Consider the following 21,205-nt stretch of genomic DNA (forward strand, 5'->3'; position numbering starts at 1 on the left):
CCCACCCCCCCAACCTTGAACCTGTTACTTTGGCTCTTTCATATATCTGGTTTTGCTCACAAGTGTAGAATCTTTTACAGAGTTCTCTGAAGCCTCTGCTAGATCAGAGCTTGCCTGGTCTGGGAGTGAAGTTATTTGGCTGTAGATACTAACATATTTCCTTTTCCAGTCTCCTGTTAGTGATGTTGGAATAACCCTTTCCACCAACATATTTATGTATCTACCCCATGCAGAAGTGCTGTGCCCCTAGGTCAGGGGTTGACACACAGCCTGAAGTCTATATTCCAGGAGCTTGGGGACTGATGGTGAGAGGAACAGGGTGATGTTCCTTAAATGCCAAGGTTCTCTCCTTTTTCTTTTTCATTCTTGTAAAAGTTTGTTGCCTTTTGTGGTTACGTTACCTTTATTTCCAAATATATCCCTTTCTCCTCCTTTACTCAGAGAGCTATTCCTTATAGCAAAGAATTCTTTAAAAAGAAGAGAACACAATTCAACAATATTAACCAACATATCAACTCAATCTGACAATATACGCAGTATTCAATATCCATAGCCCATATAATGAAAGGAGGGAGGTGCATTTTCTCATCTCATCTCTAGAACCAAGCTCAGTGTTCATAAATAAAGCAAGTTCAGATATTTTTGGTATTTTTGGGTGTGTGTGTGTGTGTGTGTGTGTGTGTGTGTGTGGTGTGTGTTTGTAGCACTCCATCTAGGCATCTCTCCCAACTTGCTCTCACAATAGGGGGTTGGGTTCCCAGATGGCAACTGCTTCTTCAGACCCTAAGGATACCCTGTGGGTGTGTATTCCTGCTCACAAGCCTTCCATCATTGAGCTTACCTTTACTAATCAGCCGGTGGACATAGTTAACTCAAGTGAAAGGTAGGAGGTATTTATTAAAGCTGCACAGTAAGAACGGTAGCTATAAAACACCCCCCATTAACGTGGGCCCACTTTTCCTTAGATATTCCTATTGTCTAGAAGAAGAGTGAACATAAACTTAGAGTACAATGGTATTCTGGCACATATGGGTAACATGTGGCCAGAGCAACTCATGCCTCCAGAATGACAGGACCCTGATAACCTTTTTCTCCTTTTGGAGTTTTCATGCAGTTCTTCTGTAGTCCCAGCATTTTTGCTGGGTGGATTGTTTATCCGAGTTCCCAGGTTCTGTTCTTCATAGCTTGATATTTGATTGCCAGAGCTAGTTCTTCCTTGAAACTATGGTCAGCTATCTTCTCTGCTTCCAGTGATCATGGTCCTTTAAACTGCTTCCTCCTCAGAGGCACTACTTCTCTGGGTCGATGTCTGATTGGAGAGTAGTGTGTCTTTTTTCCCTCCGCAGTAACTGAACGATGGAAGCATTGTCTCCTACTGAGTCAATAGCTCTGGTGTGGAAAACGATGGTTGATGAGGTTGAGAGGGGAGGAAAAATCCACTTATCCTTTTCAGCTGCCCTCTGGTGTAGGAGGTTGTGCTCAATAAAGCTACTCCTGGTCTGGACTGGTTGAAGAGCTAGTAAGCTCAACCTTTTAAGGGGCCATAAAGGGATGGCCAACCTTTTGCCAATGGTGGTACCCTTTTCAATTCAGTTAAATTTTCATACTTCATAAAGTGACATGCCACAGGCACATTTTTTACAGTTAGCCTAATGCCTTATTATCTGTACTTTACGGGTTTTCTGGGCTAGGGAAGGGGGTTTTCAGAAACCAGTTCCTTCTCTTACATTTGTTATTTGTTCCTGCTACTTACATTGTTATAATCATTGTGTATATTGTTTTTCCTGGTTCTTACTTCACTCCGTATCAGTTCATATAATTCTTCTTGTGTTTCTCTGTATTCTTTATAGTGTTTCATAAGGCACATTTATTTGTTCAGTTGATCCTTTGTTTCCAGTTTTTTGCTACCAGAAAAATAAATATCTAGTATATATGGAGCCTTTATATCTTTGGCCTCCTTGCACTATATGCCTAACAGTAGAATCTTTGGGTTAAAAGGCATGGATATTTTAGTCACTTTCTAAGCATAATTTCAAATTGCTTTCCAGAATGGTTCATTCACAGCACTACCAACCATACAGTAGTGGGACTGCCTTTCCATAGTCTGTTTAAGGTGTGTGTGTGCACATACAGTCATACATACATATGTATATATTTATTTCTTTAAATAAAATTTTATGATGTGATATCCCAGGTATATTGATCCCAGGTGATGATAATCCTTTCTCTTAAAACATTGATATCTTTTGTCTTTACATGGAGACATTCCCCCCCCAAAAAAAAAAACCCCAACTTACCCCCCTTCAGATTGAGCCATTACTTTTCACAAAGAAAAACATTAAGCAAAACATCTGATACAGAAAGCTTGTATAACTAGGTATTCCTTTATATACCAGTGTTATAAATTGACAGCTTTACTTTTCTTTTACTTTTTAAATATACAGTTTTAAAGTCAGATCTTACATTTCAATGGAAAATCCTTAGTTTTTTTCCTTTGATATATCATTCTGCTTTGCACAACTCTTAAAACAAACAAGTCAGTTCATTCCCACGGTCCCTTCTAGCTTTTAAATTCTATTAGATACACCTGCTTCACGTGATGTATGAAGTATCCCATGCCCATAAACATTTGGCAGACCAGGAAACCTAACTGTGTTATCTAGAAAACAGGACACGGGTGGTTGCTAGGCATTGGATTTGTCATCGGATGCCATGTTTTCATTTTCACATTCATTAAATAGGCAGCTTAGACTTGTTGCTTAACATATTTTGAGTGTGTTTTTTTTTCCTTTTCCTTTTCCTTTTGTTTTTGTTTTTTGATATAGCCAAGCCAATCCGTCCAGGCCATTACCCTGCATCCTCTCCAACAGCTGTACATGCCATCCGAGGAGGAGGAGGCGGGTCATCTGCCTACTACCAGAAATAAACAAGAAGTAAGTCTGTGCTAGGCCCGGTGGTTACCACTATGAAGCTAATCTGGACATGTTCACTAACAAGCTCTGGGCCAAATGCCTTGGACAGGACTAATCCTCTTTTCAAGGGTCTGGATCTCTAGTAGAAGGGGCCTAGAATGAAGCTATATCATTCATTGAACTTTCTCTGGAGAGCACATCTGCTTTAGGCACGTAGCAAGATCCTAAGCTTCAGAATCCCCAGGCCCACTCTCATCCACTTCTAAATCCTGTAAATCTTCTGAACTCTGGAAATTTAGGCTGGGACTTACATAGTCTGTAGGAATGGGTGGAAAGGTATTTACCAGGTATTCACTTGGCTTCAGGATTCTCCGCAAAAGAATATTTTATGTTCTCCTGTGGCTTTGGTGAGGGACTTGGGGGGCTGCCTGGTGTATACAAGATCTGAGTGCGAAATAAAAGCCGAACAATAGAAGGGAGTCTTTTTGTTATTATTAAAAGTTACTGGTTTAGGTTAAATGATCGTACATTATGTATTAAACAAGTCTCTTTTTTCCCTTCGAGGCTATGGTGTGTACACTTTGTAAGCTTGCAAACCCCATGCCTTAATTATCTCCCTTACATTATTTTTTTTTTCAGTGCAACAGTGCATTACTGTTGTAATGAAAACTAAGGAAAGATGTTACTAACAGGGAAGAGAAGGTGAGAAAACTTAGGGATCTGGCAATACTAGTATCTAGAAAAGTTCTGATTTTTCAGTGGATGAGTGTCTCGATGTATGAATGTGGACATGAGCTGGAAAATTACAATTCTTGGTGTTTGTATATTCTTACTGAGAAATATTTGCAAAGAAAGCAGACTTTCAAGGGTGAGAAGAAAAGATAAGACAAAAAAAAGTACTGTACTGCCTTTGGGAGAATTGTTTCCTATCTTGCATCAAGGCAAAGGTAAGAATATATGTGAGAGTAGAGGGCATATCAAACGGAATTGGATGAAATTGCTAATGTGTGAAGTAATGTTGCTCAACCTTTGGTCACTTCTAGAATGGCTACATCCAATGTTCAGAGAAGCTAACTTGTGCCATGGAGCAGGGCATATGGAATGGTCAAAATGGGAAGGAAAGCCACGGCTCTTGTGGGAAGCCTTATCCCCATTAGCTGCTACTCTTCCGTAGTAATTGGGATAAGAAATTACTTTGGCTGTAGACTAGTTTAGATTTAGACCTCCACTTTAGACTAGCACTTGAATATTACATTGATTTGAAAATCACAGTCTCTTTAGTGATAACCCAGTAACCCAGAAAGTTATCAGCTATGTCTTCTGCTCAACACATATTTGTTGATTCATTGGCCAATAGCTATTATCTGCAATATTGTAGGTGAAAGTTTGGTGCTCAGTGGGCATAAATTTATTTTGCCAATCCCGCCAAGCAATTGATTGTCTGATTTTCTTTTAAGATCAGGTTTCCTATAAGTGATTTGTTTATGAAATTTTATTGTTGTTTGCCTTTAAAATGCCTACCAACTATGTCCTTTATATATTCTAAGGATCCTAGAGGTCAGACCTCCTACACAGAAGCTCGTTGAGCATATCAGTACCTTCCAAAGGAAGATTCCCATCCAGGCCACTGTAACTTCTTGACTGGTAGTATTTTAATGAACAGAAGAATTGGGGTTTTTTTAATTCCATTTTCCCTTCCTACACCAAAAGATAGTGCTTCTTAATTTCCATTGACTAAACGTGTAACTCTCATAATACCTCATTTCACTCATCTCAAAAGACACTTGCTTCCTAACCTGCAGAAAATACAAATACTCTGCTACTTTAGGTATTGGTTCAATTGTTGTATATCTTTAAGTCTTTCCACATTAGCATTAATTAGTTTAGGTTATGGCCTCCTAAACATCAGGTTCAATGCCTGATTTCCCTCTTCATGACATCTTATTCTATGTTTCTAGGCAGGGAAGGGATTTTAATATCATCTTTGATATCTCTTGAGGATGGAAGAAACAGTATGCAAACGGTATTCAAGAGGAGTAGAAGTGTGTTGCCAGGACATGGGGTGAAAAGAGGATCCTTACAAATATTGCTGATGAAATCAAGCTTTTACTTTAAGAGATCTCAATAGGAAGCATCGTCTCTTGGTTTTAAGAAACTATTAGAATCTCAATCCAGTTCCTAATTTGTTATTTCTCCTTTTATTTCTTTTCTCTGTTCAAGGTCTCAACCCGTGTATTATTGAGTCTATGGCACATCTATATTCATTAGAATCCAATCTCAGTCACCACTTAACATCAGAGTAGGTAACAAATGGCACTCATATTGTTTAGCACCAATAGAAATAAATTGGTGTTCTCACAAAGTGTAATTCTGTTTTCTCTCTTTCTCTCTCCTCTTTCCCCTTCTCTACCTTATCCTTTCTCTGTTTTCCCTTTTTTCTTTTTTTCTTTAGATTTGTCAGCATTATAGACACTATATAGCCTTAGACTGGGCAGTAAGAGCTAAAAAGCTTGCTGATTGTTGGTATAATATTTATTTGGCAAGTAATATTTATTCCTCTAGGAAACTTTGAAGGCACAGACAAAACATTTGGTGAGGGAATATGGGAGAACATTTGAGAAAAAATCCACTGAAATCCATCCAATGCATATTTTTTCATACTCTTTATAGACCAAAAGTTATTTTGTTAGGTGAGGAACATAAAAATATAACATTGGTTTGCTCATAAATTTAGTATGTTTAGTATATTAAAAAAAATGAACTAAGGGGTGGAACAGAAACACTTTTTTGGGAGGGGGGAAGACAATGGGTTTTCTTTTGATTGGGGAAAAAAATCCCCTGAGGGAGAAAAACCTCTAGCAAAAATCCTCCCTCTCCCAATGAGGGGTGGGGAAACTGTAGCCTTGGGGCTACATGTGGGCCTCTGGCTCCTCAAGTACGGCCCTTTGACTGAATTCAAACTTCACAAATGATAAAAATAAATAAAATAAAATAAAATAAATAATAAAAGGATTTGTCCTGTGAAGTTTGGATTCAGTCAAAGGACTACACTTGAGGACCCAGAGGACCCAGAGGACCACATGTGGCCTCTGCATCCTTTTGAGTTTTTCTATTTCTACTTCTAGGGCATTTAGCGTATGGCAAAAGTAATACTTGACAAGAATCTGCCTTAGACTGATTTAGGTAGGTATAAGAGACAGTAGCCAGAAAGACCAAACCATAACTTCTCCCCACTTCCATACTTATTGAGAATCCTTAACATTTTTTTTCCTGATTTCCTGGTGGTTTTTTCTTAATTGGAAAAAAAGAAATCTTGAGTGCATGTTTATATGTTCCCACCAGATGGAGCTGGTGGGATGTTTCTGAAATCTTGTTTCCACAAAGGTTTGACGGAATTGTGGGTGCAATTTGGCTATATTAAAGTAGCCTTTATTTTATCATTCCTTCTAAAAATGCACAAGAATTCTTACCTTCCTAACTCTGTTGGTACAGAATACTGGTCTGAATTTATTAAGGTAGATGAACTATCTAAACATACGGTATGGTATTATAGTTATTATTATCGTTATTATCATAATTATTATTATTGCAAGAGTAGAGGGCTGACTCCAAAGGACTGTCTCATTCATCTCTGTATTTAGCCTGTTTCCTTTATTCATAGTATTGAACTTATGCTTGACCAATTCAATAAAAGGTTATCCTCTACACTTGAATTTCTTGTCTCTGTCCTATCACTATTCACACCTAAATCACTTCATAATCTGCCTTCTTTGCTCCTACTCATGCTGCTGAATGCTGTTAGAGAAAGTCTTATAACTGTGTCTTCTGTGTACACTATAAATTGATATTATTTAATTTCTACTGAGCTTTCATTGCTTTGTGGCAGTCTTTTTTATTTTTTCCTGTTTGATTTTCCATCACACTCTCAATAGCATCTATTTTAAACTTCCTCACTTGTCTCAGATGCCCTATACTACCTCTTCTTCTTTACATTTAGCAAAAAACCTCACTGAGAAAATGGAGACTGTCACCAGATTACTCTTTCTTCTTAACTGACATCTTAAAATTCCTTTTCATCATCTCTTCTTTGCTCGTCCTTTGCTCCAGTCTATTCTCTCCAAAGTTATTAGTAATCTTGTAGCTATTAAATCCAAAGACCTATTCTCAGTCCTCATTCTATTTGACTCCTCACATAGTATTTGATACTAACCTCACTCCTTCTTGGGCTTTTGTGACACTTCACTTTTGTATCTCTCCTACTTCTGACTCTTCCTTCTCAATCTCCTTTTACTAGAGTATCTTTTACATCTCATGACCTCTTTTCGCTTGACTTCCACCATTTGTGATCTCAGTTCTAGGAGATTCAATTGTCATATTTATGTAGATGATTCTCAAATAGACATCCAATCCAAATTTCTTCTCTGAATTCCAACATTAAATGAAGGCTGAATCTCTTCTCTTGGATGCCTGTATATTCTTCAGATATAACGTATGAAAGGTGGAATTCAGTGACTGCCTGTTACCTCTAGGATAGAATACAAAGTTCTTAATCCTTTAAAGCCCTCGGAAAACATTTCATTCCCACTTCCTAGTGTTTGTCCTATTATTCCCTTCACAGAATTTCTGTTCCAATCACACTCGCCTACAAAATATTCTATCTCCTTCCTCTGTGCCTTGATAAGGAGTCCTTCCCTGTATGGAGTGCTCACCTACTCAGCTTTGTCTCTCAGTATGCCTAGTATTCTTTAAAGCACAATTCAAATGCTATTTCCTATGTGAGGTCTTTCTTGATCCACCCAAGCAGTAACTGGTGTCCTATTTAAAATTACTTTATAATATTACTTTGTATTTTATGGTTACTTATCTATGTACATATTGTTTTCCTGCACTTCCCCCCCCCTCCAGTAAAAATGTAAGCTTCTCGAGGGCAAAGGACTGTTTTTGTATCACTGGCATCTGTAGGGCCTTACATATAGCCAGTACTTGCTGAACTGAATTATTCAATTGAATGTGTATATTAAGTTTCTGGGTCTGTCCTTGCCTACTTTTGGTAGTTTTGATAGTCTATTTCAAGAATGGGAAGCAGTACAATAAAAAGAACATGGAAAGGAGAGTCTAGAAAGAAAGTGTAGAATAGTGAATAGTTTGGTTTAGTTAGACTATAGGGATAGACCATAGAGAAGGAGAACATAGACCAGGTTAAGAAAAATGGAAGGAGGAGTTTTGGAAGATGGCCAAAACTTTCTCAGTAAAAGTAAATGTAAGGCCAGCTCTTGCAAGTAAGAAGAGAGTTTTCTTGAGGGCTTAAAGATAAGAATAGTTTATATCCATTCCTGGGAAATGTGACAGCCATTAAAAGATGAATAAAAAATTACCCATATGATAGTGAGGGCCCATTTGGAGTTATCATAAATTTGTAGTATGCTTCGAAAGTATGAGTGAAAAAGGAGATGACTGGAATTAACCATGGTTATCAGTTGGTAGGTAGGAACACTGCAAAGTCGGGAGCAAGAGATTAAAAGATGGAGAATATGTCGTTGAAAAGATCCATCATCAGATCAGGAGTGGATAAGAAGAGAAATGAAGCTAGAATAGTAACAGTAATTTCTTCTTTGGTCTGATGAAATAGGGAAGGATAACAGAACAGAAAATCATGATTAGAATGAGAATCAGGTTTCAGGGGAATGAGAGAGTGGAAGAACTGGAAGGCTATTTACATAACTATAGCCAGCCTGAGCAGGGGTGGGGTTAGGTGGAGAGTAAGGACAGTGACTAGAATCGGAAAAGAAATATCCAGGGATGATTAGAGAGAGCTACTGGAGATAAGCAGTATTTGGGAAAGCCAGATTTCATTTAATTTGAGGAAGGATAAAAGGAAGAGATTGAAGATGAAGAAGAGTTTGTTAACCATGGATAGATTACAGGGGTGGGGAACCTGTGCCTCCAGGCCACGTGTAGCTCTCTAGGTCCTCAAGTATGGCCCTTTGGCAAATCCCCTTAATAAAAGAATTTGTTCTGTAAAATTTGTTTTGTAAAATTTGTTTCTGTAAAAAAGGCCACACCCAAGGACCTACAAGGCCATGTGGGCCTCAAATGCTGCAGGTTCCCCACCCATGGAGTAGAAGCTGCAAAAGGCCCCAAGAGAAAGGCAGATAAGAGCAATAGGAAAAGAGATAGCAGCGGAACAAGGCTATATTAAAGCCATTACTTTTATTTCCTGCTAATAATAGTAATAGTAGGGTCTTTCTTATATGATGTAATGAAATGAAGGGATATGACAAAAACTATACTATCATGTCATTGTCCCTTTCCACTGCCATCATTAGGCTATGAGCCCTTTTTCCAAGGCTATAATCATATCTCAGGCACTGAAGCTCTTGGCCCATATTTCTTCTATATCCTTGCCCAGTATTGAATTCCCAGTTACATTATACTTCAACCAGATAGAATATACAAGTACTTTATTATACTATGAAGCTTCTTGGGGGTATGTATTTAACCAAGTTACAGAATAGTTACAGACTAACCCCATCCATTTTAAGAGAAAGTCTTTGGAGATTTTGTCTTTGGTTCTGAATTTTTCTGTCTAGTTCCCTAAACTCAGTATTCCTTTTTCCAAATGATTTTCTTCATGGTTCCATGAGAAGTACAGTTTCCATCCTCTACCCCAGAAAAGAGTTTTATTTCTCATTTTTTTGGGTCATTAGAAAAACAAAACTTCTCCTATTTAGTTCTAAAGATCTTATCCTTGGTCTTAAGTTAAATTTCAAACAAAAGATGGTGAGACAGTGAGGAAGCAAGATGTTAAGTAAAGAGCCCCGAAGTTTGATCAGTGGTAAGATGGAAGGCCTCCTGACAGAAAATGATTGAAGGTGGTTGGTTGCTGTTTGCATTGTGGGCCCGGTGGAAATCTGGTTTCATTTCACCTACATCTAAGAAGGTCCAATGCCATATGAGAATTGGGTGAAGAAACAGGAGATATTTAGCTTGGAGAAGAGAATACTTGGAATATACATGTTGGGAGACCTAAGTATTTGAAGGGCTGTGGGGAAAAAAAGCATTCAACTTGTTTTGCTTTGCCCCAGAGGGCAAAATTAGCAGCAATGGGTGGAGGTGTCAGAGAGGCAGATTTGCCTTGACATCTTGAAATCTTTTAAACAGAGCTATTTAAAAGCAATGGTCCAAAAACCTTGCCTCAGGACCTGGTGATTTCTCCTTCACTAGAAGTCTTCATCTGGAGGCTGTATGACCACTTAGTGATTGAGTTGTTGAGGGAACTCATCCAGGAAACCTCTGCTTAGGGATGGGTTAGATTCTCCTGAACTTCCTTCAAAGGCTAGAATTCTGGAATTCCATGAGACTGTGATCCAAATGAGTTCCCAACATACCAAAAAGAAAACCTCCCTGATTGATGGGCCTTCTTAAAAAAGGGAAGCTCCCTCCAGCTATTCTAGTATCTCATGTTCTCAACCTTAATCTATAGTCCTTTATTATTAATCTGCTTTTCCTTTCTTCCTCTTTCTTCCTTTATTTACCTATCTCTCTTAGGAATATCTGGGTTCAGTCTATCTCTTGCCATTTGTACTCTGTGGTGTGACTTCTGTAATTATAGGTTTCTCATCACAGACATCTGTAAGCACCTTTATTTGCATAGAGATGAGGAAATTAAGATTGAGAGGGGCTAAGTGACCTACCTAGAGTCACACAGCTAGTCAGTCAATCAGTCAGTAAGCATTTATTAAGGACCTGCTATGTGCCTGACACTGTGCCCAGGACTGGGGATACAAAGAAGGGCACAAGACAGTTCCTACTATTGAAGGGTTCAAAATAAAATGGGAGAGAAAACATGCAAATAGCTATGTACCAACAAACTATATACTGAATAAATAGGTAATGATCAACAGAAGGAAGACGCTAGAATTAAGAGGGATTAGGAAGGTTTTCCTATAGAAGGGATTTTAGTAGGGACTTCAAAAAGTAATCTGAGGCAGAACTTGAACCCAAGTCTTCCTGAAACCATGTGTATCTACTATGTCATCATGCTTCCCTTTAGTTCTCTAATTAGCTTGCATAGTCTGAAATTCTCATTTTACAGATAATGAAATGGAGATCCAAAATAGTTTAGTGACTTGTCCAAAGTCAGAGTCCTAGGAAGTAGCAGTGGCAAGAACTTTTCATTCTAAATCCAATGGTCTTGCTGTTGGACTAATCAACGTAGAGCCACAATTCCTCCTAATAGAATAGTAAGCGCTAAATAAATGCTTTTCATTTGTTCATAATATGGATAATTATAATTTAAAAAAAACTCTTCTGAAAGGTTTCCAAATTTCATTTTAGCCAATAATTTCAACTTTTATGGACTAGACAAAACTCCTAAGAGAGATGAGGCCTGGGTGAGGTGAAGGAGTCTAGTCAAATTCAATAAATGTGTATTGAATTGAAGTTCATGGACCCCCAGTTAAGAACCTCTGATGTAAGATATAGTGCTAACGTCCAGACCTACAAAGATTTTAAATAAACCAAAGTTTCTGAACTCAATAAACTTAGAAAGTAATTGGGGAGATAAAACACAAATAACTGTAATACCAAACAGGTCAAATATTGTTTTTAAAAAGTTTCAAATATTCATACTGTATGGACAGCAATTGCTGCAGGTCTTCCTAGGAGGAGGTTCTCTAGGTAGCCATGGGTATGACACAGGTGATGTTGGGAATGAGGATCAGGTAAATTTTCATGGAAAACCTACCTCCTGATCAATATGATTAGGATTTCAGCAAAAAGAAATGGGGAGAAAGTACAGTTTAGGCATATGCATTGATTAAAGTAAAGACAGCAAAAGGTTGAATGCATTCGAGAAATTAACTCTGTTTTGGTAAGAGCATCAAGTATGTGAGATAAGGCTAGAAAAGCAGGTTGGAGACAGACTCAGGGAGACATTCAAAACCAGACTCAGGAGCCTGGGTTTTATTCAGAAGGCAATAGGGAATCATTGATGTTTTTTTAAACAAGGAAATGAACTGCTCAAAACCCAGTGCTGTGGGAAGAACTGTGGTAGTAGGGAAGACCCTTGAGAGAGAGAGAGAGAGAGAGAGAGAGAGAGAGAGACAGACAGACAGACAGACAGCAGAGAGAGATTGTGCACAGCAAGATGACTGACTGGAATCAGAGGGTTCACAGCTCAGGCTTGCTCCCTCTGTGACCTTGAGGAAGTCAGTTAATCTAGCTGGACTGCAGCTTCCTCATCTCTAAAATGGAGGAGGTTTACAGTCGATGGCCTTTGAAATCCCTTCTAACTCTCTCCTTCTATGATCATACGTTCCTAAGGCTTCCCCAAATATTCCAAGAAGGGGTCTAAATGGGATTGGTGGTCGTGTAGCTGGGGAGAAAAGATTTTAGAGATACTGAGGAAACAGACTCATAGGACTTGGTGACTGACTGGATGAGGGGTGTAAGATAAGGGAAAGAGAAGAGTTGAAGATGATTCTGTGATTTTTGAGCCTGAGCAACTCTTGAGGATGGTTTTACCATTAATGGAAGTATGTAGTTAAACTAGAATGAGAAAGGAGCAAGTAGGCGTCAAGAAAGATGAATTAAGAGAATATTTCTGGAGTGAAAGAAGAGGGCTAAGGGTAGGACTGATTCAGGGATCATAGCTATATATCTGGAAGGGAGGCCATCTAGTTATAGAATCACATATTGAGAGATGGACTGGACCTCAAAGGCTATCTTTTCTAGAGCCTTCATTTTAGGGATGAGGAAATTGAGGCACAGAAAGTTTAATTGACCTATTCTTGGTCATACAGGTAATATACATGAGGTGAAATTTGGATCCAGGTCCTCCCACTCAAGAGCTCTTTATACTTTACCACACAGTTTCCTTTGATTAAACATTCCTTAAATAATGACTTAAGAAACCAGAAGGATATTCAGAGTGATCATACTACTGAAATTAATTTAAGATTTAGTGTTATACCAATTAAATTACCAAGGTGATACTTTACAGAGCTCAACAAAATAATGACAAAATTTATTTGGAGGAACAAAAATGCTGAAACATCAAGGGAACAATAAAAAAAGTGAGTAAAGAGTGAATAGTAGTAGTACTTAGAGACCTATTATATTATAAAGCAGCAATAAAAAGTAGCTTAGTGAAACAATCAACAAGAAAGAATCAGAAACAGTTGATCTCAATAAAACAGTGTTCAAAAAATTCTAAAACACAAGTTACCTAGTCAAGAAAACTTCCAATTGGATAAGAGTTGCTGTTTAAAAATGAAAGCAGTCTGGCAGAAATTAGATTGAGACCAGCAGTTTACCTCATATACCACAGTAAATTCAAAATGGATACCTGACTTGAATATTAAGGGTTATACCATTAAAAAAAATCAGAAGAAAATTAAGTTATAGCTATGACTAGGGAGTAAATTCTTAACTAAACAAAGGATAGATGTGATGACAAAAAATAAAATGGGCCATTTCAGTGGCATGAAATTGAAAATATTTTGTATAAATAAAATTAACACATAATATCCATTTTATTTTTAAAATACAATTTTTTCTATTATTATGAGCTTAACAAACATCAATAAACATGCTCACTTCCATGTATGAAGAGCAGAAAAAAAAAGATTGTATATGAAACCACAAATATCTGTTACATACAGCTTAGATTTTTTTAAGTATTTAATGAATTTAACATTAGTTCTAAAACCATCCTGCTTGTCCAGGTCTCTTTTCTGAACTTCCTTCTGTTCCCTTCTGTTTTTCCCATCTATTTTAGATGTTTCATTGACTCTTTTTTTTTTGAGGGACACTAATATTGCTCCCCTTCCCTTTCAAGTGTCTATCAATCCCTTAAAATAAAAACCCTCTCTCATATTAAGTTTAGTTAAGCAAAACAATTCACATTGGCCGTATCTGAAAATATATGTCTCATTCTACACCTCTAGACCTTCACCTCTGTCAAGAGGTGGGAAGCATGATTCATCATCGGTCTTCTGGAGTCGTGGTCAACACCCTCATTTTACAGATAAGGAAACTGAGGCCCAGAGAGGTTAAATGCCCATGGTCGCACAGGTAGTATCAGAGGGGGGATTTGAACCCAGGTCTGCTGCCTCCATTCAGTTCTCTTTCCACTGTCCCACACTGATTCTTTATAGGAAGAACTGTAAGTCTTAGAAGAAGAAGGTTGTTTTCTAACCTTGTCTACCATATGGTAGCCCAGCCCACTTCCATTTTAACATTCATGCATTTATTTAGAAATTCTTCATGATTCTTACAGTCATAAATATAGAATGAGTAGAAGTATTCCTCCAGAGAAGATTACCCTGACAGGTGGGTTGCAAGTCCTCCAATGGGATAAATACACTTAAATTCAACAGTGGGGGAAGTAAAGCCTAATTGGTAGCTCTTATCAAGTGAGTATTGGATTAGGGTTGGGTGAAAGAAAAGATAAAACTCATACTGTTTGGACTAAGATTAAATTTACAGTAATTACAGAAATCAGACTGTGTTTTTTTTTCACAAGTCTTTCTTGCAAAACATGTATAAACTTACATTTTTTCTTCACCCATCCCACCCTTTTAAAAGAAAACTGTTTTCATTTCCTTCCCAATCTGTGACACTGCCACCACGAAATATTGTTCCATAAGGGCACACTATGTAATAGTGGAGAATCAGAGAAATGGAGAGATGCCATAATAGTTTCTCTGGTCCAGATCCCTGCCTCCAAGCAGATGTAATTTTACTCCCGATGATCTAGGAAAGAGGAGATATTAATACTGTTTTTAAAAATGTGTGGAGATAGAGATTTCAACAACTTGCTCTGTATCTTGTCCCAGTGCTCAGTTAAAAATGTCTCCCAGCTTTCCTTCACAGAGGGCCTTTGAACATGGTCGATTAAGGACAAATAAGCACTACTCTGGTTCAGAGATACTGAGTTGGAAAGGTTCTTACAGGTCATCTGACTCAAGCACCTTATTTTACAGATGAGGAAAACAAGGTTCAGAAATGTAAAGTGACTTGCCCAAGTTACACAGGTAGTTAAGTGGCAAGGAGGGACTTGAGCCCAATCAAGTGCTTTTCACTAAAGTGTTTTGCTAAAAGAATTCCAGAACTTTTACTGTTAGCCCTCTCTTAACAACTTGGGGTTCTCTTTTTTCCCTCTCTCTCCCTGAGATGACCCTGAAGCAGTTCACCAGTAGCCCTTTTGGATGTGTGTTCCTCCTTCATGGTGCTCGGTTACAATTACAAAAGAATAGCTAGAACTTGTTGCATCTTGCAGGTTGGTTTTCTTGGTGTGGATAAGGGGAGCAGTATCGGGGGAGAGAGAAATTCAAATGAAAAGGCCTTCACAGTGAAAATAATGGCTCTTCATGGTCTGCTGAAGTTATTGAAGCAACTTGTATTGGGTTTGTGTGTCTAATACCTGCTGTGTAAACACAGGCTGGTCATGTATCATTGTGTGGGCCGGTAATCCTGAAATTTATGGTATGTTCCCAACACCTCCCCACCCTTAAGCAAGCAGGAAAATAGCTTTATTCAGCCATTTGACATACGATTGATTCTGTGATAGTTTGGTGGGAAGAATGAACTTGCAAGGAAAAGGAAAATGGGAGCTCGATTCAAAAAGCATTCTTGGATCTATTGGGTCTCAGCTCAAAAAAAGATGTTACAGAAGTAACTATTACCACTCGTTTCATCTTTTTTGTTGGTTTGCTATTGTTTCATTGAATTTCGTTCTAAAAGAAACCGATTTCCAGAAAGATTACCCATTGAGATTGCCTATGAAAAAACTTTGGTTTATCTCTGGATTTTGTTTTTAGATCAGGTTTCTGATTTCATCGGTAAGAGGATCTCTTGATGAGGAGTTTCCTCTGTCAAGGAAGGCTGTCAACAGTTCTGCAACCTAGAGGCTTTTAGAACTGCCAGGAGCCCTGAGATGTTAAGTGGTTTGTCCCGAGTCACACAGCTAGTATGTGTCAGAGTCAAGACTTGAACCTAGGTCTTCCTGATTCCAGGACCAGCTGTCTTTCCATTATACCCCACTAGCTATCTTTTTTTTTTAAGCACTGTTCAATTTAGAACTGTTCAATGATCATGTCTTTCAAAAATGTTTTAAACTAAACTGCTGTGATTGTGACGTATTTGTACTATGTGAAAGAAAGAATGTAGCTACCAAATGAGAAAAGCAAATTTTTTCTTCTTGAGTTGGTAAGCTATGCATCTATACATGCTTCCTCTTATACACGTGTGTTATTAAAATACTTTTTTCTCCCTCACAAGCTTGAATTTCTTGATAGCAAGCTTTGTAATCTATCAAAGAAATGCATATAGTTTGTTGGTCTTTTGGGCTGCACTGAATTCTCTGGTTTGTGTGGCTCTGAGGCATCTTGGGAGCAAGTGTCTAGTGCAGTATCCAGTTGGGAATTCTTCTGAGTTCTTTCCCCTCCCTTTGGGACTCAATATCTCGTATCCTATTTGGGCATGGGAGATGATTGTGTGATTGAGGGCAGCTAGCAACCCTACAATGGATATTTACTTTTAGTACAAGTTATCAAGGCACTTTATGCAAAAAGTGGTACCTAAAAGCAAAAGCAAATGAATTATTAGGAAAAATGTGTTGAAATGGGTGGGTTGAGTGGATCAAGTATTTTTTTTTTCTGTCCCACTTGCCTGGGGGGTAGGGGAAAGTGCCTAAACATAAGGAAGTAGAATTTAGGAGATTAAAAAAAAAGTCATCTTTCACCATGTTTACTTATTCCTCTTTTCTTTTTTGCTTCTTCCTTGCAGATGTGACTCCACTTAGCATGTCAAAGACTTGCATTTATTCACCAATTCCTTTTTTGTCCTCCATGATCTCCATTTTCTTTCATACACGCTTCCTCCAGCCATCTGCAGTACATCAATTTCAGGTATTTTGAACTGTGTAGAATCTCCACATGTACAGAAGTGTGTTTGGACTCACCCTTTCCTCAGAAACCTGAACAGTGTATTTACCATCTCCACCTAGATGACAGCAGAAGGTTCACCACTTAGAATCTCTTCCACTGACTCTTGGCGCTGGCTACCTTATTTATGGGCTTCTCTGCTGGCACCAAGCCTTTCAGCAGTACTCTCATGCCTGTAAATCCCACTTTTCTGTATCTGAGGTAACACTGCAATAGCCAAGCGCCAGATAAGGCAGGTGATTGTGTTCCATCATGACTGTCTGGTTTCCTGTATAATAAACATATTACTTTATATTTTTAGGGGATGAAAAATGTGCTGCTATATGGTTTAAAATTTTAATTCTGAACACTTTTCGGAAATGAATTTCCCCAAAGAGGCATTTTTAATATCCTGGTGAAATCTTTGGATCTGTATAATAAATCCTTTAGTATGGTACTTGTTAAAAGATGAAGCCAATTTATTCAAAATCCAGAAAAAAAAGCCATCTGTTAGGAGAGATCTAGATTTTGGTCACATACACACATCTATGTAAATGGAAGGTCATAGCAGTTATGTCTGATCTGCTTGCAATTGTACCTGAAGTGATTGGCATCCTAATGGGATGGCCAGCCTGGTTCACCTATCAGTCCATCGAAAGTATTTAAAATGCTACAAAATCTGACCAATGGAAATAGAGAATTTTGCTCCCCAGCCCTTAGCCCTTTCCCCACGATCTGTTCTCCTGGGAAGTGGAATTAAAAGATACCTGCTTTCTCACAGGAAGATTTTGCAAAGATGTTCTTGAACAAGTTCAGGAACATCCTAGCAGTTGGAAAAGGAAGGTTAAAATTCGAACGTTTTCATGCCTGACTGTAAATGTGTAGTTCTGTATAGGGATTCTGTTGTTCTAATTCATTTAGTCCAGGATTATTTTTGTTAGTATTCTCTTTTGGCACCAGATAGATATGACACCCCCATTTTAGTAGGTGACAGTGGAAGAAATTGGTATAAATAGGGTCTGGAGAAGGAAAAGTTAGTAAGTGCTTGACACTGCCTTGGCTTCACACTTATAAATCCCTAATTCTAGATGTGTAGATTAAGATGTGACTTGTGCAAGCAAAGTGTCATTAACCTGTTTTATTCTTCCCCTCCACATGCGCCCACGCACACGCACGCACACACACACACACACACACACACACACAATCTTGCTTGCTACAGTTTTCTGTGACAAATTTGCTACTTAATCCAACAATTAGTTGCTGAGTTTTGTATGTGATCCATCTTGGGACAAGTCTGTAGACCAGCCAATGATGGTTCAAGATGAACCAGGAACAAGGTATTGTGCCTATCCTATCAGGCACAATTTTTGCAAATCAATCTGCTTTTCCCTGGCTACGGCCACCAGTAGAATGAAGTTGATGCCAACAGTGCTGTGGTGTGTAGGCAGATGGTTAGCAACAGCTAGACGTGCATTTCTGCACATGTCTACCTGTAGGCATATGTGTATAACCATCTAAGGAGCAAGCTAAAAGATTGTTGATTTGCTTCAAACCTTGTATTTAAAACAAACAACTATTTAACCTAGATCTACCCTAGCCTTTTTCCTTAAAGACTGTCTAGCCTAGTAACTTTTTATAACAAAACACCATTTATTTATTGGTTAAATGTTGCACAGTTTTTTTTTGATGGGGACAAGGGGAGTGAAAGGAGAGAGTGAGTGGGAGATAGATAGTTCTATTATTTATTTAATAAAGTTCATCACTTTGCAATTGTTCATTTTCCACCCTGTTTCCTGGATGTGTTCCCGAAGATATGCACTGCCAGAAAAAAGAAACTGTCAGACTGACATTTACAGCCTGCTAAAGGGGCCAGCCTAGGGTTAACTCTGCCGCCTTATCACTTAGTTACATGTGGTTGAGATGTGTATTAGCAACAAGGTACCAAGTTGCCTCTGATTTCCCCCCCCTAAAAACATGGGTCCTAAAGAAGAATGCCAATTAATGAATTGCCATAATATCATTGTATATTATGTATGTTGTATTATTTTTACGCACTAATTTTGTGTAAATGGGCAGAGGTCAGTAATTTTGAGTCTTAATTGTTTATCAGTATACATTATGAATCAATTTTTAAATTTTTTAAATTTGAAAATATGCAAGCCTAGAGAAGTGATGAATCTACTTCCATTAAAAATGTTTCTTTCATTAATGCAAATAGATGCAATAGGTGCTTGATATTAAAAGAGGACACTCAAAGCTATTTTATTCACAAGGAAAGTTGGTTTTGACATTTCATAAAGATAATGCTGCTAGCTGCTGATCAGCCAGTCAGTTCACCTAGCTTACGTTTTTATGGGACCTCCAAACTAACTTTTACATTGTGATGATAAGGTAACTTTGTGTTTCTGAAATGCTTAAAGTGGTCAATTGAATTACAAAATTAAACCTAGGCCTTGTACATTAAACTTAAATTTATGTAATAACTCAAAATGTTGTCTTAGTAGCAAATGTTCTGCAAGGTTTGTTTCCTTCTTATTGAAGGAAGCATCTTAGTTTTCAATTTCAGAATTTGCTTGATTTTTTTTTTTGTATTTTGCTGCTTTAAATTTGTACATAAAGTAAAACCACATCTCTGTTCTTTGGATCTTACAGTTGTATTTTGAGGTTTTATACAGGTTTATGCTAATATGCTCCTCCTCTTCTTTCCTGTGAATAATTTTCTAATTCATACCATTTCTTGAGACTTCTGTGGTGTTGTAAGGGGATAGCCAGGTAGTTTAAATAAATGCAATCTACTTTCAAATGAAAAACCTAACATACAGGATAACTGTTTGCTAAATTAGAAGAGTGTAGTTTTAGACTTCAAGATTTATGGTTGGGGGGGAAATCTTGTTAATGCCAAATGTGTTTAGCTGCTCAGTTACTGAAGAATTTTGTACAAATGTATTTCTTCAAATTACTATTTATTATTTTAGTTTTGTTGAATGAAGGAATGCTTAGTAGCCTGAGAAAGGACTATTAAAAGCTTCTAAAGGTAAATATGTACTAAATTGTGTGTATATGTATGTGTATGTGAGGGGGATCCACCAGAATTTATGGAAATTTAGGGGGGGACAAGTGAGGAGATGAAGTTTACCTAGAATAGACTCAAGTGGCCATTAGGCTTTCCTCTCCTTCAGAAACCTAAAGATCACTGAATGTAGTCTCTATTCAAGGAGAGGATAAATAAGGATAATATGGAGATGAGGATGTAACTCTTTTTTTCCTATTAGGAAAAGAAAATAAATGAAAACACAGATTGCCATCTCTGGATTCCATCTGTGTGAAGAGAATATACAAAAGTCTAGGTTCATAGCATTTTGGGAGACTACTTCATAGATGGGGAGAAAAAGGATTACCTTTTATAATCTTAATCTGGGTATTTCAGTCATCCTGCAAGAGGCTTCTTAATCTCTCTAATTACTTCATGTCGTGTTAACAATTTGGATTTTAAAAATATATTGAATGGGGACCAGCTAACCATAGAAGGAAGCCACACTCCATGGAGCTTCTCTCTTACTCATGAAAAAAATTGTGTATCAATTTTAAATACTTTTCATTGTGGGCAGATAAAAGGGGAATGTGGCATTCTGTAGAATTATACATGTCTAGTTTGTAAAGTGTGTAATGTGTACTGCAGATGTGTATTCTCTGGGCTCTATGTATCTGTACAATAGCTTTCATTTTAGGAAAAAAAATTGCGGAAAGACTTTTTTTTTGGTGGTATAAGGGGGAAAATGATCATCTGCATCAAGTAATGATGCTCTAATGTATTAAACCTAACAGAAGATCAGAAAATAACCCTTCCTTGCCTCATGGATGAGTTTTGTTTATCTTTTAGGTCCTAAGATGCTATTCAAGATGTATGGATACACTGGCAGACTGCATGATGTATAATTTGAAAAATGTTAAAAGTGGAAAATAAAATTGAATTAAACTTTATCTTGTCTGATTCCCTAGATTCATGTTGTCCTAGGAGAGCTGTCACTTAAGATTTTAGTACTAGTGTTGTGCCTTTGTAAAAGAAAAATTATTTTGCTGATATCAAAGGAGCTCATTTTCCTGGGAAGCCGGGACAGTGTAACACCACCAATTTGAGAAACAGATAACAAAGCAAATTACAGAACCAAAAAGAAATGGCACACACCCTTCCCCTCCCCTGCCCACACCTCCAAACTTCATGTAATGCATGGCACTGCAGTATAGCAGAATAACTCTTATGCTTGATACCCACTTATGTTACTGAAACTAACTTGTGGTTTCCTGTTGCCTTCAACTCTGAGCTCTGCTGGGGCTCTGCCTTGGAATCAACACTCCAAAGCT

General features: G+C 37.8%; 1 protein-coding gene across 1 annotated transcript in view; it reads left to right on the plus strand.

Annotated features, from left to right (window-relative positions):
• Nucleotides 1–20,824, plus strand: part of KIF5C (kinesin family member 5C) — a 215,883-nt gene extending 195,059 nt beyond the window's left edge. Inside the window, exons 25-26 of the mRNA XM_020984747.1 lie at nt 2,826–2,933; nt 16,704–20,824. Coding sequence (XP_020840406.1) covers nt 2,826–2,926 — 101 coding nt within the window. The 3' untranslated portion in view covers nt 2,927–2,933; nt 16,704–20,824. The remainder of the gene's footprint in view (nt 1–2,825; nt 2,934–16,703) is intronic.
• The last annotated feature ends 381 nt before the right edge of the window (nt 20,825–21,205 follow it).

The sequence above is a fragment of the Phascolarctos cinereus genome, unplaced genomic scaffold (genome assembly GCF_003287225.1).
Source record: "Phascolarctos cinereus isolate Bilbo 61053 unplaced genomic scaffold, phaCin_HiC Scaffold_726;HRSCAF=1367, whole genome shotgun sequence".
In the NCBI taxonomy this organism is placed as follows: Eukaryota; Metazoa; Chordata; class Mammalia; order Diprotodontia; family Phascolarctidae; genus Phascolarctos; species Phascolarctos cinereus.